Below are 24756 nucleotides of genomic sequence, written 5' to 3' on the forward strand. Positions count from 1 at the left end.
ACGTGTCAGAGCAAACACTTGCTTTCACAATCCCGTGCCTCGGTCATAAAGCTCGGCTGGCTGCACAATCACACCACTGAAGTCTGTGCTTGAAGCTTTTTTCTTTTTTTTGGTTCCAAACTTTAAATCCCTGGTGACACGGAGAGAGCAGACCGCTCAGAAGTGCCGTGTGACAAGTTACGATCGATAAAAACAACAGTGCGTCAGAGTGTTGTTGTGTACAAGCGTGTTCTGAAATACTCCCACATGTACAGTATTCCCATAATATTATCATTGCCTAGTTCCTCTCCTTCCTCTCCTTTTTCCAGAATCAAGAGAGAAGCAAAGACGTTATTTACTTTCAGGGGAAAAAAAAAAAAACCTGGAGCATTGGAATCATGTAGTAATCTGAGACAGTATTTATTTAAAAGACATCAAAAACAGTAATCATAAAAATCAAATGGCAACATTTGTAGGAGACAAGTACAGAGTGGAAAAACAAACTAAAGACTTGACCACAAAGCCTGTCTGTGGTCTTTTCTGTGTTGGGATCTTTTTTTTTCCCCCTTTTCTGAAATATTAGGAATTCCCCTTACGAAATGTGGTGGAATCAGAAACACACCTTGCTAATTCGTCTACTTCAGCCTCTCCAGCAAGTCCAGAGCCAGTGTGGCCCTCTTGTGCTGCAGAGTCAGCCGAGTGTGTTCCACGGTGCAGGAGAATTGGGGCAGAGCAGGGAGGGAGTCCAGGGCCTGTTGAGTGCCGAGGGCCTGGGCTTGGGCCTGAGTTGACAGTATTTGGAGCTGGGTTTGGTCCAGGGCTCCCGCACCTGGGTGCTGGGTCTGCTTCAAAGTCAGGATGAGGGAACTGAGGTTTCTGTGGAGCAGCGCCACCCACTGGACAGGTTCAGCCCACAAGTTCAGGTCCCCCTTCTCAAACAGGAAGTCTTCCTCATCCTGGTCCTAAAAGAAAATTTCGACATTACTTGAGTTATGGTTTATGGTAACAAGTCAAATGCAGCATAACGTAAATGTATCCTAGTTTTATTCCCTGAAGTCACAACACTGATGGAAATAATGACACTGTGGCAGAAAAGAAACATGTCCAGGAACCAATTAGTTCATGAACACTAAAATACTGAGTGGAACTGCAAAATGAGGTGAAACTTTGTGGTTTTAGGGCGGAGGAGCTCCGCAGAAGAGGCTGTGAAGATTGTCCCGCCAGCTTCCTCCTATCATCTCTGGTCAATGTCCAAGTGAGCTCATGTGAAAACGCAGCGGGAGAAACGGCAGTTTGTGTCTCACAACCTCCCATCGCATTCATCACATGTGGACGGCATGCTCTCCTCAGACATTGTCTGGAGTTCACGTCTAAAAAAAGGCTCTGTGAGTGAGTGGGTGAGTGAGTGACACCCTTCACATTAGACACGGTCATTTAACTTTGTTGATGTACAAATAAATGGTGCAGCATTAAAAACAAGAAAGACCTCAGGCTTTCAACGCTGTTAATATTTAAACAATCAGACACAAAGAAGCAACGGTCGACGGTGGCTTGCTCAGAGCTGCGTCGTACAATCCGCCGTTTAACTCGAGTCTGAGAAGAAAGAACCCGGCAATTAAACAGGCACCAAAACAAAACAAGCTGCTAAACAAAGTGGTCGGAGAGCAGAAACTTTGGCGGCTATAAAATGCCCTGCTATTTTGTCTGCTACTGTGAGTAAAACAAGAGCGACGATAAAAAAAAAGAAAGAAAGATATAGTTCTATCTGTTCCTGTTATTCCACAGTGTTAAATCAACTGGAATCACAGGTTGGATGATAGAAATTGTGTTCCAGCGTGAAACACAAGGATAATGATTTTTTTTGGAGGAAATGTTTTCCTTTCCCGCTCGAAAATAATCACCCGCACGACCTAAAAGCTGGCGATCACATTATTTCTCAAGGACCAGTGTCGCGTCTGTTGTGTCCTCGCAGTTTTCCTGGCAGATGACGACACTTTGACACAATCTACTGTCTAACAAATGTGTTTTCTGCAGTTTGTGATGTTCCTGTTCCATAGAGTAACAATGTAAGATGACAATATGTATCTGCGCTGAGGTCATAATCATTTTTATATATATACAATACACATCATTTGTTTACAGTGTGCCCTGTGGTGTGTTTTTCTTTCACCCCTTGCCTCAACTGTGTGTAAACTGTGATGTCATGGTGGGGGGGAAAAAAGAGTTGCAGGAAGAAAAACAACAACAGCTCCATGCGGTTGCATCTTTTGATTCAGTCTAACTTTAATTTGACCCTTTCAATGATCCAACTGATGAATGAACTGCCATCAAACACTGTCCTAAGTTTAAAAAAAGTAAGGATGACGACAAAGATTAATGTTAACAGCTGCACTGATCAAAGCTGATAAAAAAAAAGAGTATTTTGACCCAGAGGTGAATGCTAATTAAACAATGGTAAAAGAAAACAAAAGTAGTTTAAACCTAGAATTAAACGTGTTTTTGACCATTGGAAATCTAACTTACCGGAGAAACGTTCACCAGGCCAGAAGCTTCGTCTTCAGCTGCCTCATCGTTGGCGTCGTCTTTTCCCAGCAGCCACTCTGTCAGCGCGAGGAAACCTGCAGGAACCTGCTCCCACGTCTCAAACAGACGACACAGGAGTCTCATGCCCGACTCCAAGGCGACTGAGGGACACACGGACGTGCCTGCCATGTCTGTGGACAGACAGAGACGAGACATTTAGGACACACAGGTGGACCAGGTCACAAACCCGGACCTTCTTGCTGCGAGACAACGGTGCTAGCCACTCCTCTGCCGTGTGGCCCATTAAAAATCATGTAATTGAGAAACCTGATTTTCTTAAACAAGACCCTTGTCACCAGAGCTACAATGAAAAGGAAAAATCTTTCTGCGGCGTGTTCACTGAAAGCAGTTTCTACAACAGTGTCTATATGAGAGTGAGTATCGTGTGATGTGGTGGCATGAAGGGGAAAAAGCATTACTTGTAGTGGAGTGTCCCTCTATCCAAAATAATTCAATTGAACCAAATATTTCTAAATAAGTCGTTTTCCACGGCTGAACAGAGCACCATTTGTAAAATTAAGATTTGCCTCTAAGGAAAAAATGTGAGTGTACTCCCGTCACTGTGCCGCAAGTCCTTAAAGCAGAGAACAAACTCCATATTCTGCAAGATTATCACATGTAAAATATCACGTCTGGCTCACAAACACTTACAAGACAAACAGAATCCCTAAGTTGTTGTGTCAGTGTGGGGCAGTGATGTTTGAATGATGCTGCGCTGACGCTGTGTTCCAAACTCAGTGTGCGCATGTGCGTCTTCTTCTTCTTCTTCTTCTGGGAAACAAAACTATAACTCAGGCAGCCAACCACCATCAGGGTGTGTATGAGTGAATTCAAACGCACACACACACACAGAGGGAGCAAATGTGCCACTTGACTTCCTGTTTACATGTCAATAAGTGGAGTCTTAACCAAACGTGTCAGTTATTTCATCACAACAAAACGACTTAATCCATGGATTATTGAAGACATTAGAAGTAGAACAATAAATAAGTTTAATCACATCTATAAAAATAATGTCTCTTTCTTTTGTTTTTGTAGTTTTGAAGCTTTTGGTTCGAACATTAAATGGTTATATTTCGTTTATTTGATGCCACGGCCACATATTCTTTCATCACATTTGAATAAATGTCATATTCGTGTGGATTTTTTTTTCCCTCACGACCACATCACTAACCCGAAGAAATAAATGCAAATGTCTCACACAAAACCGAGGCCGACCTGCTACGAGCCCATATGCTGTGTAAGTCAGAGGAGGACGTGTGAGTGGAGGACACACAGACTTCAAACGGGGGGAAACATAATGTTCGACTTCACTTGCCGTCTCCAGTTGTCCACGCAGAGAGACGGGGAGAGTGTGTGAGTGTGTGTTTGTTGTTCTCCCACCTTGACCATCCTCACCACAGCTGACACCCTGATAACACCAGACACATCAAAAGACTTTGGGAGCCACTAGCCAAAACACTACCACTCTGGGAAACAAGGAGGGAGGGAGGGAGGGAGTGTATGTAGACCCTCATCAGCACACAGGCCGTATACAACACACACACACACACACACACACACAGGGTTGTTGGGAACCCGGATTGTTTTTCCTCTTCAGAGAGGAGGCGTAAAATCAGAGCAGAGCCTTCCGTCTGCACAGAAAGCGGGAGAGAGAAACCTGGTCTGTGAACATTAGAGGCTGTTGATTGTAATGTATTAGAGGAGATTTAAGAGTTTAGGAGCTTGAGTGACAAATTCCTTTCTTCACCAAGAGGCCACCTCTCTTTGGGACGGCCCTGCCTCTCATGTCAAACCTTTACAGGTTCCTGCCGCCCTCCCTCTCCCTCCCTCTCCCTCCCTCCTTCACGGGAAATTTTAGCTGCGTTCAATTTATCTACTTTTCTATGGAGGTTTCACACATTGCTTAACATGATTTCTCTCCTCAAGCTGTTGGTGCAAAATGTGCCGTTTTCTCAAGGGGATTGTCTTTCACGCGGTTTACTGGTGTGGAGTGAGTGAGTGAGCATCTGTTTGTGTGTGTGTGTACTTGGGTATATATTACCTTTTCAGGACCTTTACTGGCATAAACACAACCAAACACAACCAAAACCTGGTCCAAATGAAGCAGGACTTCATTTCTTTGCAAGTGGTAAAGTTTAGGGCCGATATTTGAATTGTGGTTAGGTTAAGGTTAGGCATTAACTGGTTATGGTTAATGTCTAAATATGAATGGAACTCAGTGCAGATTGTGTGTCGGTATGAGTATTATCCAATGTTGCGTGTCAGTGCCAGTTGGTGAATGAAAGGGTGCGAGTTTGACCGTGTGTGTGTGTGTGTGTGTTGGCATCCATTGGCACACATCTGAGCTGGGCAGGGCAGGAGTGTGAGGGAAAAACTTAACCTTATGCCTCTTGTGGAAACAGTATAACAGTTGTACCATTCTGCTTCTGATGAGTTTTTTTTATTTTTTTCTTTTTTTTAAAAAGACCTATGATGTTTGGTTGCCTTCTTAGAGACAGTGGCTTTATATTTTAAAACTGATTGAAGAATAACAAACAAGCCTTCAAAAACGTCACATTAAAGAGCCCCACTGAGGTATTATACATGGAAATGAAATATGGAAGCTCTTTTAACCTAAATTTAGCTGTTGTTTTTTTTTTTTTTTTCAAAAAGAGGTCGGTAAACCTGGGTTAGGGTGAGAGGCAATTTAGTTTTTTCCCATGCCAGGGAGGGAGTTTCTCTGTTTTCTTCCTCCAGTGAATCATGTTTTATGTCACAGTGTACCTTAAACAACCAACGTGCCTGTCAACAGTGCAGTGGTCACATTTCTTTTTTTTTTTTTTACATCTTTCACTTCAGTCTCTCATTCAAACTCACCAGCAACTGAACATGTTTTTCGATTGCTGCTCATAACGTCATGGCTAAAAAAGGAACAGCACAAAATAAAGTATAGTAGTAGATTACAAACTGACCATGTTCACACACGTAACATGTTTAGATTAGAGCCAATAAAATAACCAGATACAGTGGAAAAGGGGCAATATTTTTTTTTTAATATGTACATATACATATATATATATATATATATACAGTATATATATATATATATACATATCTATGTATATACATGTGTATCTATGTACATATAAACACATGTATACAGCACTGTGCAAAAGGCTCCGGCCACTATTATATTTGTTGTTTTAGCAATCCTTTAAGGACCACATGGTATAATTATTTCCAGGAAACACACCCAGTAAATACAGGAAACATATGCATTTTTAAAAGTAACACATTTTTCCAAGTCAAGTATTTAATGTGACCCACAATAGCACGTCACCCAGCTCTCTTAAACCTGGAGTAGAATCTTAATTCATGTTACCGATAAAACCTGTGTTTGTCCTATACTTCATTTAACAATTCAACAATTATCTGCTGCCAAAAACGTCTATAACACCAGGTTTATTCAAGACATGCTTGAGCACTGCATACACATGTTGTATGGACAGCGTTCTAATATATAAATAACTTTCAGTCACATTATTCCAATCCAATGATCACAGAATAAGAAGAAGACATAAAAACAACAAAGCTGGTGACGTCCTAAGACTCTAGCACAGTACTCTCCATCTCCAACAAAGAAGGCTGCAGGAAGTCATCACTGGCAGCTCACGCTGCACAATGGCTTTCCTGTGTGTTGGGGGAGGGGGGGGGGAGAGTAGACTGCTCCGGGGACAGTATAGTTTTCCAAAGTTAACAGAACAAATTGCTCACCTGGACCTTGTATCATATCTGTTACATGAATCAGAACAATGTGACCTTTCAAGGTTAGCTCCCTATATATGATATTATATTACCACCACTGCACAACATACATTCACGGCATGGTTATGAGTCTCTCTTTAGTTACTCTGTCCGTCCATCCGTCCATCAGAAGGCAGTCAGTACATTTCCAAGCACAGTTAAATCGAACCACGCCATTTAATTGGACTGCAGAACAGACTGAAGCGACCTGGGTCTCTGCAGAGGGCCTGGGCTCTACCATGTGAGCCATCCACCACCCTGCATTTAAAAGTCCAGGTTAAGTCGCACAAGCACAATAATCATTGTTCTAATGTACCGATGGTTATCAACATATTCACGGTGGTGGGACTTCATTCCTCTGCTCAGCCACCCACAGAGGCGCAGCGGATTTGGTTTAGAAACCCACTCATCTGAGTGTTCAGCAGCGGGTGAGAGGGCATCCATCCCACCTGGGGCTGTGAACTGACGACAGACCACCGTATGGGTCCCTCAGCTACACCTGTCCTGTCCCAAAGTCAGGTCTTCATTCTATACAGCCTGAATAAAGATTGTCTGTCAAACAGGGGGCCCCGCACAGATCAGCACGGGGAGCCGGGTGTCTGGGCCCCTCAAACATTTCATTTATTAACCCTAAAAGTGCATTGTTGCCTTGTCAACTGTACAAGGAAGACTTGGTTAAAAAAAAAAAACTGACAAATGACAAAGACAAGAGTGTCCCCCTGACAAATGGACTCATTTTCTCACTCAAAACCCACACAGAGTGATTATGTTTCCATGCACAGGAACGCACAGTTGCAGCTCCACTATGGCCCTTTCCTCAGTAAACGAACACTAGTGGGGAATAGATTAATTAAATGAAGTGTGTCTGCCTCCATTACTCTAGGGGATAATACACGGCCCCTTTGTCAGTTCTGTGGTCTTATTTTTCTGTGTACTGGCTTCTTGGGTATACACGCAGCAGCAGCAGCAGCAGCAGCAGCAGCTCCACTCCCACTCCTTTCATTATCTGGTGTGTGTTAGTCCAATTTTGGGAAATTCGATTTAGTCCAATTTCGCTCGGACTAAATGGTGTTTACATTCATTTTAAAAAGGTCTGGCTTTAGTTGGACTAACACAATTTGCTTGTTTTCTAAAGTCATGTGAACGCTCTGACTGCGTAGGCTACAGGCACGACAGTGGAGCCGAGACACCAGGAAACAAAGGTGTGAGGTAGAGAGAGAGGTGTGAAAAAAAACAGACACTTTACAGCCTCGACTTCCTCTGGAGACTAACAACAACAACAACATCCCCACCAGGAATAATTAGCACGACGATCATTATACAAACGTCAGTGAATAATGACATTAACATTAAAATAACAGTCTGAGAATATGCTGGTACATGAAGTCTGAGCGAATCATTGTCATCAGAGCCCAGTCTGTGGTTGGCTCAAGGAATCATATACAAGTTAATAGCTCTCTAATGGGGGGTGGTCTCCTGTCTGTCTCTGTCATGAAAACAACACCATCACCTGCAGTCATTTCTTTCCCCCACAAGACACAAACACAGGATGATTTACAAACAGTTGCTAATGTTTTGGCTCTGGTTGTTTGAGTTCAAAGCCTTTTTTTTCTCAGATAAGGAATAGATTCTGCTGGTTTCATCCTCCTGTGGAATAAGCTAGTGTTGTGCGCTTCTGTAAACGATTGAAGACACATTGACTTTTGTGTCTTTCTTTCTTTTATTTTTTAGAACTAAGTGATGTTTAAAAAAAAAAAGGGTTAATGTCGATGGTTCGACATTGGCCTCCAGTGCAAGGAATTCTCATTATTAATTAATCTGTCAATTATTTTCTCAGTTCTGTCGTCCATAAATCTAAACCCAAAACATATTTATTCAGAATGGCTTATGGCAGTAGTGTGGTGACAGTTTTTATTTATTTTTTATTCTTTTAGTTCACTTTTAATTGGTATATTCAGGCTTTGATTTATGTGTCATGAATTTGTTTTTAATGCCATGTGTCTGTGATGCTTTTATTTTGTAAAGCACGATGGGTTGTTGTAAAGGGCTCTAGAAATAAATAACATTACATTACATTAAACGTATAAAATAGTGATCGGTGTATACCAAACCTTAAAATGACGTTCATCAATTCCATCACTTTCTGATGCGTGGTTCACAGTAGCACTATCCTTGAAATCTCTATCCACACACTTTCTCAACACGAGCCTCACGACACCAGTCATTACTGCAAACATGTGATTGTATTTCCCACTAAATCATTAAGTGAAACCAAAAAGAAACACGTCTGTTTGGTGTTTTCGGTGGACTCGCATCCAAATTCTATGCAATTTATTGTTTCTTCTACGATGATCGACATAAAGAAGAGGCACGGACGACGCGTGTTTGATGACAAACTTCCACCTCCATTCATCCCTGTGAGTGAATGAACTGAGGACACATAAATGAAAACATTACATACAGAGAGCAAAGAAGGTTCATCCAGGACAGTTGGATGATAAAGGTTGATAGAGAACGTCCCAGAAAGTAAGTTTGTGAGGCCACCGTGGAGAACTGAGCTCATTTTGGTTTCCTCTTCATGCCTAATAGTTACTGACTAAAGTCATTTATGTCCATACTTTTCTTTATTTTTACACAATGTGTTATTTTTTCCTGCTTCCTCCTGACTTTTTGTCTTGATTCTAATTCTAATCACTGCCTTCTTATACGACGTTGTCCAATCCAAATCCCTCTGTGTTCTCTCTCTCTCTCTATATATATATATATCTATATAAAGTGATCCCTCTGTTCCTGCACGGCTCTGTCACGGTGCTCGAGGTCCAGTGAGGGTGAGTGGAGTTTGATTTCAGACCCAATTACTCTGGAGGTATTTGGGTGGTGGTGGCAATGCTGGTGGGGGATGGACAGGAGTGTGTGTGTGTGTGTGTGTGGGGGGGGAAATTGTTGGCGAGTGGGATGGGGTTAAATTAAATTTGCTCTTCCTGTCCAGAACAATGACTCCACTGTGAATTACAGCTCTGGGAAGAAGAGCCTTCACTAACCCTAACACCACTAATCACTAACTAAAATATCAGTACGCAATTGTTCAAGCGCAAGGAAAATTCACGATTGCAAGTGATAAGGAAAACATTCACACACTTCATTTAAAAATAAAGGCCCTGCTCTCAAATAATAATAAAAGCATGTTTGATATTTATCTCTTTCACTAATGACATGAAATGAGCCATTTGTAAAAAAAACAAACACCAAAAATACTGCAGAGTCCCAAACTATTTTACAAAGAAATAATTTACGATGTAGGGAATTATGCTTTTCTACTTTCTAGCTAAGTCTGTGATGTTGATCTTCTGACTATTACTTGTCATTTCTAGTTATTACTATAATCACTCTTTGTCGTCATCAACGTACAATATGTTTATTGAGATAATCTGTGAGTTCTAGATTGTTTGTGTCTAACCAGGGAAAGAACTGCAAATGAACTGCAGCTAAATCTCCTATAAACAAGGTATTGAAACATTTAACTGACACAGAATATGTATGATATGTATTGCCCCGTCAGATAAATCAATAAAAATGGTTTTAAAACACTAAAATTGGATTAAAAATGAAATACAAACGACACTGTCCAGTAAGATTATAATCAAGAAGACAACAAGTGAGTTTCAAGAAATACATTTGAATTGTCTTTCTTTTTATCAAAGGGTGGGGTTGTTTTGCATTTTGCCCTTTTGTGTGACGGCGAAGACCCCGTCTCTGTTCTCACATCTCTGGCCGTCCTCCATATCAAAGGGCCAAGAGTCGTCGCCTCCATCTGAAGCAGCTAACACCTCCGATACTTGACTCTGCAGCGGCGGGTCATAAAACACACCCACACACATTCACAGTGACCTGTGTACAAGCTCCCAGTTACTGCGACACCAGAGTAATACTGCTGAGCAGAGATATTAAAAAGGTCACCAAAGACAGACAGACAGAGAGGGAGGGAGAGTACCGCCATTAAAAATCAAACACCTGGTGTCTGGTAGGCGAGAACTTGACCACGAGGGTGTGATAAACAAACGCATGCTCTCCAAAACAGAAACCGTCCTTTTAAAACAAAAAAACAAACGTTGGGTACGTTTCAAGCCTTCAAATCACTTATTCGGTTAATAACATATTATTAATTCAAACGCATTGCACTGTGTGTGCATTCCTGACGTGTGTACATGGCACATGTTAATAATAGGTTGGAGTAGGTTTCGGAGTGGCTTGGCTGGAGAGTAAGTGGTCATGCAAAAGAATAGAGATAAACACTCATTACCCACAGTGTGTCCAGGAGGAAATGTAGGCTGGTTTACGGTAAGTGACTCACACTGGGCCTCCCACACACACACACACACACACACACACACACACACACAGACTGTAATCTCAGCCTCCATCTTCTCCAGTTGCTTTGCCCAAACCTTGAGACACGTCCACACATTAAAATGTAATGATTTACATTACGGGGACTTGTTTTTTTGTCCCCATACGAAAGACAAGTCCCACATACACATGTGGACACCCAGTGTGTAATTATGCCTATTGTGTTTTCTTCCTGTTTTAGAGAAAACCTCTCCATCTTAGTCACATTGCTCGGCTTATATCTGATTTCCAGCTGACAGCTTATCTCAGCCCGTCTAGCCTTATGCACATAAACACAGGCACACACACACACACACACACACAGAGAGTCCGATTTAGCCTTTAGTTGAAATAACTTGGCATTGAGACTTCCCTCATGACTCTGCCTGCCCACTCATCCATAAACTGTATTTCCATGTGGGGCTGCAGAGACTTTTGAGGAGCTGTTTTTCTATCTCATGTTATGTTATGTTATGAGATACTATCAGCGTGGCAACAGACACAATAAGGGCGGTGCAGGGAGAGGAAAAATAGACAAATACAGGAAGTGTGTGCGGTGACAAGTGACAACAGGAAGTAGCACGAAGGCTGCTTTTTTTGAAGGGACATTTGAGAGGTGCCAGCTGTCTGTCCTTGGGAGTGTGAGGGTCCTGTCCCTGCTGGGTGTGTGCACCTGAGTTCTAAGTAAGGACGGGCCTCATTTCATTCATATAAGAGAGAACTGACCTCACACGTTCCCAAAACAATGACACATAACCACACACACTTTTCACTGTTGCTTCCCAACTGCCAAACTACAATTAGTGCCCTTCATTACAGGAACGCTTCACCATCCTTACCACAAAATGATGTCATGAACTGCTAGTAACACCAGCATGTTTTTTCTTTTTTTATATATATATATATATATCGTTTTAACCATTCATCCACAGGGCGAAAGGCGGGTACACCCCGGACAGGTCACCAGTCCATCACAGGGCCACACAGAGACAAACAACAGTCCACTCTCACACTCACACTCACACCTACAGTCAATTTAATCTGTCCTGTGGGAGGAAACTGGAGAACTAGGGATAGGACGATACCACTTTTTTTGAGTCCGAACACAAACTATCTATTGATAATTACTCCGATACATGTGTCCGATGAAGCTGTTTACATTTGTGCTGAGTCATTTTTAAAGTTATAATTCTCCGACTGTGGAACAAACATTGCACTCCCCAAAAAAGAGGACATAAACAGCCCAAACATGAAGCTAAAATGCTTTTGCTGATATTTATTTACATTTTGTCTGTGATTTTTGGATTGTACCTGATTTTACATTTTATATCTGTGCGATATTATATCCAGTGAGTTTTGACCAGTATCGATACCGATACCGATTCCCATCCCTACGGAGAACACACGGGGAGAACATGCAACCTCTTCGCCTTCTTGCCTCATTCGAGAGTGCTAACCTTGTGACATCATCATTGAGTGCTGTATGTGACATCATTGTGGTCTTATACAGCTTTGGTAAGTGCTTGAGTCAGTAAATCCCAAGTAAGCAAATCTGCTCACATGTATGTCACAATAGTTGTGTACTCGGTGTGTGTGTGTGTGTGTGTACGCTTACTGAGCAGAGGTGCTGGTACATTTGCAATGAAGTCAGAGGCAGAATCTCGGACGTCCTGGTCTTCATCTTGCAACAACATGAACAGACTCCTCCACAGGGAGACTGTAGTGGACAGACCTGCAATACACACACACACAATAGTCAGGATCCTCAGATCAATATTTAATTTCACCAGTTTCACCAGTTTTACCATCTTTGACACTCACCCAGCGGCAGATGACTGCTGGTCAGCAGAGCGTCTGTGCAGTTGACCAACACCTTAGTGGCCATCAGCTTCACCTCTACTGGCTGCTCCTCGCTGCAGCATGAGCACACAAGCGCCCCCCACTGAGATAAGGACGACACCGTCCTTGCACCCTAAAAATGTACATCATAGCATTTCATTGTGACGTCGATCACAGCATAGCAGAATGAAAATGAAAAATAATCAATGATAATACATTATCAGCCACTTTCATTATAGGTTAGGATTCAGTCAAAAGTATTTAACGTCCAGTTTAAACTGGAAAATGTTCACTGACAGCTGCCTGCAGGAAAATAATGACTAAATGTATATGACCACGGCTGACAAAGGTTGTTTATTTTTAATGTCAACTTTAAAGAAAAGATGAACAATAACACACAGTAACAGTGAGTTTGCTTAAACATCAAAAAGAGAAAAGGCATGTCTCTTTTCACTGACTATATTTGTAGACGACGTCATCAATAACAACAGTCTAAATACGTCTTTTTTTTCCTGGAACAATTCTTAAACGCTCTTTACCTCGTTAAGATTCTTTTTTTCCCACAAATCAGATTCACTGACCTTTCTCAGTTTGGACACGTTGAAAAGCACAGGTGGAGCTAATGGCACTAATAATGTCTGTTTCAGTAATTATTGTAATTAACTATAATTAGTTGTGCTATTAGTGGCATCTGCGTTTAAAAGCCATTAGGGTACAAAGGTGTGTTTTCTACTTTGTCATTATGATTCACCGGTGCAACAGCTCTCAGTGCTTAAGTCTGGCAAACCCCGACTACTCTGTGGTAAAGACAGTACGCAGAGCGCATGCAGGCAACTAAAGTGTCTATGTCAGTCCAGTGTTCAACAGTCTTTACCTTTGGGTCAGCGTTCACCAGCTGAACGACCAGCTGAGACACCAGGGTTAGAGCAGCACAGTGGAGCTCCACACTGAAACACAAAATCAAACATCTTGAGCAACCAAATCTAAAGTAACCTAATCTTGACATTGCCCCTACCAGAAGAGAGTTTTTCTCTCATACAAAATTAGGAAAATCAGGACGGAGTTAAAGCCGTCACTGCAGATTAACAGAACACCGTGGGGCTGCAGTAAGTGAGTCAATAGTTTTAGTTTGTAATAGCCAGATTAACATCGTGAGAGAGTGAGTTATCCTGCTCTAGTCATTCTGTGGAAACTTTCTTGTTACGGTGCTACAAGCTCATTTGAGTTGCAAGCATCACATCAGAATTATGGATCTACTTTCTTTGATGGTCAACAGATGGTAAATATTTATCCATCAATAGTTACTAATGTGTGGGTCCATTTTTCTTATTTTTTTTATTTTTTATTACACACTGGATCCATTATGTGATTATCAATCTGCAACAATGTGAACCCAATCCAACCCACTTCCACTTTTTGAGGACCATTTCTCCCTTTTAACATTTTTCTAAACGCTCCTTATGTTGTTAGTGACAAACAAAATGAGATTTGGCAGTGAGGTGCAAACAAAAGCTACCATTAAGGAAAACCCCATCTATAAAGACACAGGAAGTCTAAATACATAAATGTAAACATAAATGTGAAGATAAAGCTGCCGAGGTGGGTCAGACCAACTGGGTGCAGAGAGTGGAGGGTTTGGGATATTAAGCCTATGATACAAACTAAGATATTTGACTGTTTCGCTACATATTAGTGTCATTTTAGCATTTTGTGTTTGTTAAAGATGTTGTATGACACCATCATCCAGTCTTCTTACCGATCAGAGCAATTTTTTTTATATTACAGTATATCTGTTTCCATTCACTCACTGTGCACACGTTTCTGTCTGTCTGACTGCCTTACTATGTAAAGATAGTTTGTCACTATACAAATACATTTGGATTTGTTTGATTTCATTAATCACATCGCCGTTAGTGTTTGATGGAGGAGTAGAACTGCATCACACCATCTGTGTAGAGAATGTGTTAAAACACTGAATTTACCTTTTACTCGATGTAAAACAATGTTGTTCTAATGAGCATCTACAAGCACATGTGCAATCAGGGTAAACAGGAAATCAAATCCAGCGCTACGGCTCATATTAACCGCGTTGGACCCAGGTTGAGTAGACGTCCCGTCCGAGTCCAGTTACTGGACTCGCGTCGGGTTCTGACAGAATTATGCAGACATAACACTGCAGCGCGGTCAGCCACACAAACATCGCTCAACTGTATTGACTTACAGTCACACAAAAGAAGTGTGCTCGTACTCACTGCTGCATTATAGATCACAATAGCACCAGTGCCATTCAATCACATGGCAGACAAGGGCAGCCAGCAACCCAATCTTATCCCTCCCTGGCTCTAATCATAACCCTGGGGCCACTCCAAAGGGAAAGTGGATCCCCGGGTCCAGAGATTGTGGCCAGGAAAAGGCTTTACACGGCTAAAAGCCTTTGTAATCCAATACTTATTCAAGCCTGTATTCTCTTGTCGGAGTGAGAAACGTACAGCGGTGGCTTGTCAATGAAGGTGTGTGTGTCTGTCAATGCATGTCAAAGGGCTTACAGTACATGCGCACACACACACACACACACACACACACACAGACAGTATGTGCCAAATCAGTTTGTGGTAGAGGGGGCCTGTGACTCATGAGCGTGTAAGCTCTCAATAAAGTAAAGGTTTGACATTTGAGAATAATGTAGGCATAACACTTTGATGACAGCTTTTGGGGAGCCGAAATATCAGCTTTCAACCACAATTACATTTCTTTGTTTACTTACTTTTAAAAAGCACCAGTCTCTCAAGCTGGGAGACCGTTTGGTTAAATAAATACTGCAGCAGTCTATGAATAACACCAGGTACGTAGCAGCAGCAGCAGCAGCAGCAGCAGCAGCAGCAAAGTGCAGAGAGCAGGCCTGTGTGTCCCTATGGATACGGGACAGTTGCCCGACAGCAGCAACAACAACTGTGGGGTTGAATCTTGAGCTGAAATAAATTCAGGTCAAATACTAACTATAACTATAACTATCTCTGTTTGCTGTCAGTTCATCTCAACCTGCCGAGCTGCGATTAAATCGCTTTATTTTTCTGTTGGGAACTTCATTTATGTATAAATAAGCATCAGTGTGAGTCACACACACACGTCACAACATCCAACATATCATCACATAAGAATACTGCACATCATCACCCCAACATACAAAACACCATTTTCAGTGCGTAAACACAGTGAACCATTTGTTGAAAGGACTTCATAGAGCAATAAAAAGTGTAACAGTCATTAATGAGTCAGATGAATGCTGGCATGGAGCTCGACGTGGCTTTTTTTTGTGTCCTGAAAGTGAGTGATCTGTATCTCCCGCCTGAGGTGGTGCGGTGTGTGGGTGGTATCTGAAGTCACGGCTCTTCTGTTGTAAATAGTGATTCCTGTTCCAGCCCAATAACTTTGCTGCTCAGTCTTGTACAGGTCGAACGATATGGGATTTTCTTTGGCTGATGTTTTACAGATCAGGGCGGCTGACGCTGATGTTTTTGGCCCATATATTCATCCAACTTTCTTTTTGTTTTTTTCTCCCCCTCCATTTGATAATATATGACCATTTAATGGTAACAAATAATACAGAAAAAATGGTTTACCTTCAGTAACTACTTATTGAACAACACTAATGGTACGTCTGTCCAATCATTTCTACATTTGCACTGCAGTGCAATTGTATACAGAGTTTTTAATAGAAATAATGTATAAACTAAATATGAAGCACATGAAACAGGTCATCAAAAATGCAACCTTAAGTCAAAGAGCAACAACTTTCGGAGAAAACAAATGCATAATTTGTAATAATTGTGCCAATGGCGATTCTTAAAAAAAAGGCAAATTATTTGGCCCAAACAATTCATTGGTCTTCCTTTAGTCTTATGATTTTTTTTTAACCCGTGGAACACAGAGCATTTAGGCTGCTTTTGCCATTACTAAATTAAAACATGATGAAAATGACATTAGGAAATAGGTCACATTTCAAAGGTTCGCTTGGCTCGTTTTTATGAACAAAAATAAAAAAGATGTGTCCTATAAACACACACAGCCCATATAAGAGTTGTGTATTATTCCCACTGCAATTTACCAAGGGTGCGCCTGTGGCACAGGTTGAATCCTGGAAACCTTCAAAACCAGTAAGTACTTGTAGTCAAGACGCTCATGGAGCCTCTTAGGGACGAGTACTCCCTCAATCCATTCAATTTGGTATTGTGTGTGGTTAAAAGTTCATTTATATACATATATATATGTATATGTATGTGTATATATATATATATATATATACACATACATATATATATATATATATATATATATATATATATATACATACATATATATACATATATATATATATATATATATATATATATATATATATACATACATACATACATACATATATACATACATACATATATACACATATATATATATATATATATATATATATATATATATATACACACATATATATACACACATGTATACATATATATATGTGTATACATATATATTGTGATAGTGGTTACAGGCCCTGATCATTTAAGATAACTGATGAAGTCATAAATATACCTGAATAAAAAGAAAGAGAAACTAACTGTAGATTTTGTTTTTAAGGATGGTCTAAAACACAAATGCAAGTGTATTCATTCAAAAAATTGCATTCACATGTCACATACGCATCAATTGTCTAACCCTTTCATCCAAATGGAGCCAAAGAAATGTTGCATCATAGGTGTAGGAGGAGGTCAAAGAACACTTGAACAGGAGTGCGAGTGTGAGTGCTCTGACCTGTGAACAGAGTTCTGAGCCAGAGTGAGGAGATGCATAAGGACCTCCTCCTGGGACAAAGTCTGAGCCCCATCCCGCCACAGGAGTTCACCACTGGAGCTTAACGCACACAGCACCTGGAGGACCTGAGAGAGGGATGGAGAGGCAGAAGGAAAAAAAGACAGTGTCATAGGAGCGAGCGATACGATATAACACGCACGCACACACACACACAGGTGGGGGAACTTCCTCAAGGCCATCCATCAGCACAGCTTTGGTGTCCTCTCTGCACGAGGCTGGCAACTTGCCCCGTAGGGTATTTTTACCACACCAATCAGATCCTCCCTATGCACACCCTAACCACGGGCACACAGCTGCCACGCTCGCATGCACACTTGCATGCATGTGTGTGCGACTGAGGGCGGCATATTCCCCATTTGTCTTCCCCTTCCCCATCAGCTGGTAACACAGTCCTTAAAGCGTCATCCAGCGTAACCTCCTAAACTTGTTTTTTTCGTCCATCACCCATCACTGCTTCCCCCTCTCCCCGTGCTGTTTTCTTTGCCTGGTCACTCCTCCAGAGAAAGAGGCAGCTGACCGAGTCAGAGGAGGGCGAAGACTTGTTTTCCACAGCGTGAGACCCCTGTTAAAAACACACATCCAGCCGAGAACACATGTTGACATTCCTCCTGCATATCTCGATGATTATTATTTCTTTCTAGGTCCCAACCTGTTATTAGAGCCTTAAAATAAAGCTTGCTTTACAGGATCTGTGTGGGTGGAGAGCAGGGCATGTGGGTGTATTCAGTGTCTGTGTGTAAACATCTGTATATTTGTGCTTATGAGCACTGACAGGATGAGGCAGATTCAAAGTCTGTTGTCTTTGTGCTTCTGCCAACCGAAAAAATAATCATTAGGTTTAAGGAACAACGTTTGATACTAAAGATAATCACGGGAAATAACATAAAAGACTTACAGGAGTCATTGAGTCATTCAACCATGTAGAGAGTTTCAAAGTTACACTCATAATTGTTTGTTTTTATTAACAATGGATCATGAAACCTATAGGGAATCATCAACACACTCTAAAGGACTATAAAACATTTTTGTAGTGTACTATTCCACAAACAAGTAGTATCTGGAACACTGTGATGGACATATAACATCAACAAAGGACGACCGATAATCAGCCAATGATTTTTTTTTGCACGTTTACATGTTTGTATTCTCAGAAACTTGATAAATGTGCACTAAAACATAATATTTGGACTCAAAATTTGATTTAATAAAAGGTTTTTTTGTTGACTGTTTCATTTATTTAATATTTTATTCTACCACAGTGCAGAGACAATATCACAATATATATATATAACAATATAATGAGCCAAACATACCAGTGCAAAAACAAACAAACAGAAAACTGCATTTATCAGCCAAAGAAAAATCCATATCAGACGACCTCTAATATCTCACCACCATCTCTTTCCGATTCCCGTGAGTATGAACTGATCAGGAGTCATTATTCATTCATCAAAGCATTTGTTGCATCAACGCTTCAGTTACCCTGAAAAACATCTGACGTTTGTCCCTTCCTATTTCTATTTCGAGAGGATATGATTCTCTCATTTCAAATCCCTGCTAGTGACCAGATTTCTCACCACCCATCTGCTCATCGGTCTGCCAGGTACCACCACAGCTGGTCTGAACATCTCCGCCACTTCTGACATTTAAAAGCCGCTTTTAATGAGCTCTCCATCTTGCAACACACTCGACTGCCCAACAACTCAAATATACAATCACAGAAGAAGTGTAGACACAAAGAGCACATTAACAAACTACACGAAAAAAAACACAACAGACTACTTTTGTTAGATGGTCTAGACAGACTTAACATGACTTTATGTGACTTAATAGCCCCATGTGTGAGGTGTAAGTTTACATGCTCTCACTGTGTAGGCAGGTGTGTCTCAGGTCTGAAATGTACCGACATGAAATTCACTTAACCCACACTTGATGCACATTTATCCTAACACTGCTTCAGGAAGGTATTCAGCCTTCCCACAATTAATCACGGTCTACTGCACAACACCAGTCCAGCTGTTGGCGGTAATGTCGCTATAAAGCACTTTTATGACCAACGGTGAGCAAAAACGCACATGAAGAAATCCGTTCACTCTTTTCCTGACCAACAAGCTTTATGCGACAATATTAGAATAATAGTTTCTTTATTTCCATGCTGCCTACATCAGCTGCTCAGGATGCACAATTCTTCGCTGGGTTTCAGCTTTAGTCTCGGTAACTTATCACAATGTGCACTTTATACTATGTTGGTCTAAAGTGCCTATTTACATTGCTGTTTATAATGTAGAGTTAACATGGAACTGTGTCTTCAAACATTAGTGTTACTATGATGCGCTGGCAGCAGTTTAGTAAGATGATGTTTTCTGCCACAATGATCTATAGTTAGAAAATATGAATTTAACCTTTTCAAAGTCATTATAGCAAAGTATTTACTGATGAGTTTGCTTAATAATACTAGGTTGGTTGATTTTTAACTTTATTATGTAACAAAAACAACTTTGTTGACTATTCCTTTTGATATATTCCAACAAGAACTGGTTTTTAAAACCCAAGCCTAAGCATTAGACTTCACAGTTTCTCTTTCTAATGTCTGAAATGAGAAACCTGGTGTCCAGATGCAAATGGTGAAGAGATGAATGAGCTTCATTTTTACCACGTTCTTGATTATCACACATTGGCTTCTGACAAAGTGTGGCCTTCCGTGAGCAATCTGGGTTTACGTGGGTGTCTTTGTTACACAGGCCCCATCAACATTAACAGTTATTAACTATAAATAACATATCAGTCATAATTTAAGAGCTAAAAAATTCTATCTGCAAAGGTTATCCTAATTTGGTATCGTGGCAAACTCGAGTACATACAGCTAGCTTTGAGATTCACCCATTTATTTACTTATTTAAAGCTGCATTTTTATGACGTATTAACATAAACAAATGTATGTTACATTGAAAAGGATGCCGCTGACTCGACTACAACAGCTTCATACAGGGGCATTGTGGGCGGAAAACACAAAGTTCCAGCAGTAGATTCTACTGCTAAAAATAAACCTGCACATTCAGCAAAACTTCACAGTCATATTTCAGTCACAATCATGACTTTGGCCGTCCAATATTGAAAATATGAGCTCCGCTAACAGCAATCAAGCGCTCCGTGAGCAGCTGTTCGACAGATTGCTTGCATGATCAAACACAGCTGCTGCTGTTTCCTTCACCACGTAGCTCCAAATACATTTTCCCGAACGCAGTCTGTACGAATAATAAAGGCTACGTTAAAAGACAGATACATAATAGATAACTCAGCCAAGTACGAAGTTAATTATTATTTCACTGTGTGTGTCTATATATGCGCGAGGGTGTGTAGAAGTGGAGGGGAGACAACTAGGTCATACACCGCATCCTGTTTTGGTAATTACTCAGAAATCAACAAGGGGCGATAGAGGCTCCAAACTGGAGCTTAATAATAGGAGACTAACACAATGTCCTTGGCCTATTGCTGCCCCTGGTAGAGGGGAGGCTCCACTTAACAGGGTCGAGACACAGCTAGTCTGTAAAGCAGTGCTTGGTGAACAACCGCAAAAAAAAATGTGCAGCAGCATGCATCATACAGAGTTCCGGCAGTGGTGACTGAGTCCGTAAGAGAGCTGGACGGAGCAGGTCTGCTGGCTGCCCGTCCGAGCTTTACGAACACAGTGAAATACGACCTTCTGTCCCTGTACAGGAAATTGGCTGCACTTTCCCTTCCAAGACTCCTTAGAGGGGAAGAACTACTGAACATGAGTGTGCGTGTGAGCGAGGGAGAGAGTCAGCTCACTGCCAGTGCGCTTGGCATGTCCCCCCGCAGCCGATTAGCATCTCACGCAATCCTCCTCAAGATTTCAAGGATTTGGACATTTAATCGATTTTTAATCGGTGTGTGATGAGACAGCTACTCTTCATCAGACACTGCACTATCCTTCCACTCATTTGGACAACAAAGTGTTATCCCAAACCTTAGCTGTAACCAGTTCATGCGTAACCCAAACCTTAACCGGACCACAACTCAACTCTTAGCCCTAAATCATTTCCTCAGAAATAAGGTTCTGCCTCATTAGGACCAGATTTTGGTCTCCATGAGGACTACTGGTGCTGACAAGGTCAGTGTTTATGCCAGAAAAGATCTCAAAGAGGGAACATAAACACACACACACACACACACACACACAGGCAGTTAGACCTATAAAACAACCAGACAAGTTCTCTCTCAAAAAAACAAAAACAAAAATAAAAACAAACTAATGCACCTATCATAAAGGTTTGTGTGTGTGTGTGTGTTATCCACCTTGGCTAGACACTGGGGGTGCGTCTCGTGAAAACTCAGGCCAATCAGGTCAGACATGGTGGTCTCATCAAGCCACTGAGGTCTCCTCTTCTTCTCCTCCTCCTCTTCCTCCTGCTGCTGCTGCTGCAGCCTCTTCAGGATCTCCTGCAGAGCCAACTCCCTCACCTCATACTGTGGGAACTGCAGCAGACACTGGAGAAGCTGTGTTGTCAGCTGAGGGACCTTCCACAGCTCAGGAATCTCCACAGTGGCACTGAGGGCCACCCGCGCCAGGCTGAGCAGGTAATGGGTAACGCCGGGCCCGCGGGTGAGAGAGGAAGGGTCGGCGATGACCAGGTCCGAGTCCATCAGGATGGACAGAGTCTTCTGACGGAGCTCTGCCACCTCTGAATCTGGAAAAAGATAAATCAAAATAGGATAAGGACTAAGTAGTTTGGGGTTGTTACACACATTTTGGCAGTTTAAATATTTATTTTAAGTATTTGAAAACCTAAGCCCTTACTGGCGCCATGTTTTGTTTGTTTGTTTTTAAGACGGTATTGTAAACATATCTGGGAAAACAAAACAGATGATTTTACAAATCACTGTAATGAACTTTACTCCAGTCGGGGTCAGATTCTATAACAATAACTAACAACAGTTAGCCAAATGATGAGACAATGAATTAGTGGTAACATGGGAGCAGGGTCCAACACTAACGAGGATCATTGATTCAAAGATAGTCATTCAATCGCCAAATATGATTTAAAATCTATAAATTATGAGCTGAGAACACACTTCTTCAATCAAATGATCACTGTCGCACCCTTTATTCCACCTTCCCATGCAAAGTTTAAGCATCCTATCCTCTATCCACATTTTATACAAGGCAAAATGGAGAATTCAATGCAATGGAAGTATGGTTGTTTGCTGAAAAGCCGTTCATTTAAACATACCATAGATGTCATGTGCCAGTAATGTCTGAGAAAGGGATAAAATAAAACTACAGTTTAACTCTTTTCCTTATGAAGGTGGATACAGTTTCAGCTAATGTTTACTGACAATAAATGGGATGTTTGTTTTTCATTTTCTTTAAATGTATGTCCATTTCTACACACACACACACACACACACACACGGCCCTTTGTGACGCAAACAGATGCAGACAACAGGCCAGACTGAAGAAGCCAGTGTCCTCTGTGTTGCCTTGCTATTTTGACTTTTATAGGAAGGGCCACGTCAGTGTCCGTAGCTGTGCCAGGAGCTGTGCCAAGCCAGCCACCTGTGAACATACACCACTGGGGAGTGATCGACACACAAATAAACACACCATTATGCGCACGCACACGCACACACACGCAAACTTCCCCTGAAATTTAAGAATAATCCAGAGGCAGGGGCAGCTATAGAGTAACCCAATGCCATTCTAAAGCTGTGCTCCTCCCTACAGTACAGCTTCAAGACTCCACACAGACCAGGGCTTTGACAGCCGACTCAATTAGTTTAACACACAGTCATACGTGCACGCTGGACGCACACAAACGCACGCATGCACAAACACACAGAGAGCTTATGAAGCCCACTGCAACTCAATCTGGCCCTGCAATGCCACCGAAAATGTGGCCTGACAAAAGAGTGGTAAATGCTGCATTCCTCCAGAGATGGGCTGGGTTACTGTGGAGATGGGCCAGGTTACTATGGAACCTGATCCTCAAAGGGGGGGCGCCGGGCCAAATAAGCATGGCCTAATGGTTATAATAGGGGGCAGGGGCACGGTAATGACACCAATGATGAAGGGAAAGAGAGAGAGGAGGATGACTGTAGGTGAATGGGAGCGTGTCAAAGAAAACGGCTGTCTGTCATAGTGGGAAAGAGAGAAACATGGTGTGTGTGTGTGTAATGGCTGTGGAAACAGCATGTTGCCATTAAATATAACTGCATTTCTAAAGTCCTGATTCATTGCAAACTCCGAGCAAGAGACAAATCACTACACATGCAGACACAGGATTTGAAGGAAGCAAATCAAGACGAATGGAGGCCCCGCAAAAAAACCTTCAACTGACTCCACATTCATTACGGACAGAAAAAGAATGACGCGAGGGGAAAAAAAAAAAAAAAAAAAAGTGAAAGAAAGGAATGGTTAAGTTACAGCTGGGGAGAGAAAGAAGAAAAACCCAGTACACGTGCGGAGAGCTGTTTTTATGATGCTTCTTATTAAAATAGTGTGCAGAGGAGGGGGCGTGGCTTCGGCTGGGGTTCCTGTGATTTTCATGCAATTTTTTTCATGTCTGATCATAAGCAGCCATTGTTCTGCCACAGCTGTGTTTATTTAAATCCGCGTCCACGACACTTGTGTCTCTTTGTGTCGCTCGTGTGCAAACCTGCAGCTGGACCCAGTCCAGGCTCCAGTGGAGTCGTGGTGACTATTTGATATTTTAGGACTCTGTAATGGGACCTGGCTCAGGGCAACACAATGTAAACAAAAGTGTCAGGCTCTGTGTGTTCAAAAATGTTGGTTCAGGTGTCAGTGGACAGTTCTGATGTGCCGCTTCAGAAATGTTTGGAAACAGAAATGAAAAGCGTGACAAGGAAAATCTCGCCCGCACACCTTTTTCAGGTGATTCTGAGTGACACGTCTCGACAACAATTTTTACTCCCATAGGGGTGAACTGTGAACCGGTGTTTTTAGCAGTCTGACACCTGAAATGAAACTGCACTCTCTGATGTAGTGCTATGAAAACAACCAAGAAAGTCCTCGGAGACAAACGCAAACTAACTACCCCCCCCAAATAAAAACACATGGCTTAAGAAAAATAGACTTATATGATGTGCTGCTCACATGTCTGGGGTAAGTGCTGTACATGTAACGGCGTGTTTTATAGTACAGGTCAAATATTTAAACTAAATCAAACCACAACATCTGGTTTAAATAGACCTTGCCAACCTTACCCAGGCCCATTCTCCCCCCCCCAAAAAAAGTTATTGAATCAGGTTGGATGAAGGAAGGAAAGGATC

General features: G+C 41.7%; 1 protein-coding gene across 1 annotated transcript in view; it reads right to left on the bottom strand.

Annotated features, from left to right (window-relative positions):
- Positions 1–375: 375 nt before the first annotated feature.
- thada (THADA armadillo repeat containing) overlaps positions 376–24756 on the bottom strand; it is an 82128-nt gene continuing 57747 nt past the window's right edge. The window contains exons 32-38 of the mRNA XM_058651826.1: positions 21763–22154; positions 17386–17510; positions 13448–13520; positions 12556–12706; positions 12350–12466; positions 2503–2693; positions 376–941 (exon numbers count right to left, since the gene is read on the bottom strand). Coding sequence (XP_058507809.1) covers positions 615–941; positions 2503–2693; positions 12350–12466; positions 12556–12706; positions 13448–13520; positions 17386–17510; positions 21763–22154 — 1376 coding nt within the window. The 3' untranslated portion in view covers positions 376–614. The remainder of the gene's footprint in view (positions 942–2502; positions 2694–12349; positions 12467–12555; positions 12707–13447; positions 13521–17385; positions 17511–21762; positions 22155–24756) is intronic.

Source organism: Solea solea, chromosome 15 (genome assembly GCF_958295425.1).
Source record: "Solea solea chromosome 15, fSolSol10.1, whole genome shotgun sequence".
NCBI classification, from domain to species: Eukaryota; Metazoa; Chordata; class Actinopteri; order Pleuronectiformes; family Soleidae; genus Solea; species Solea solea.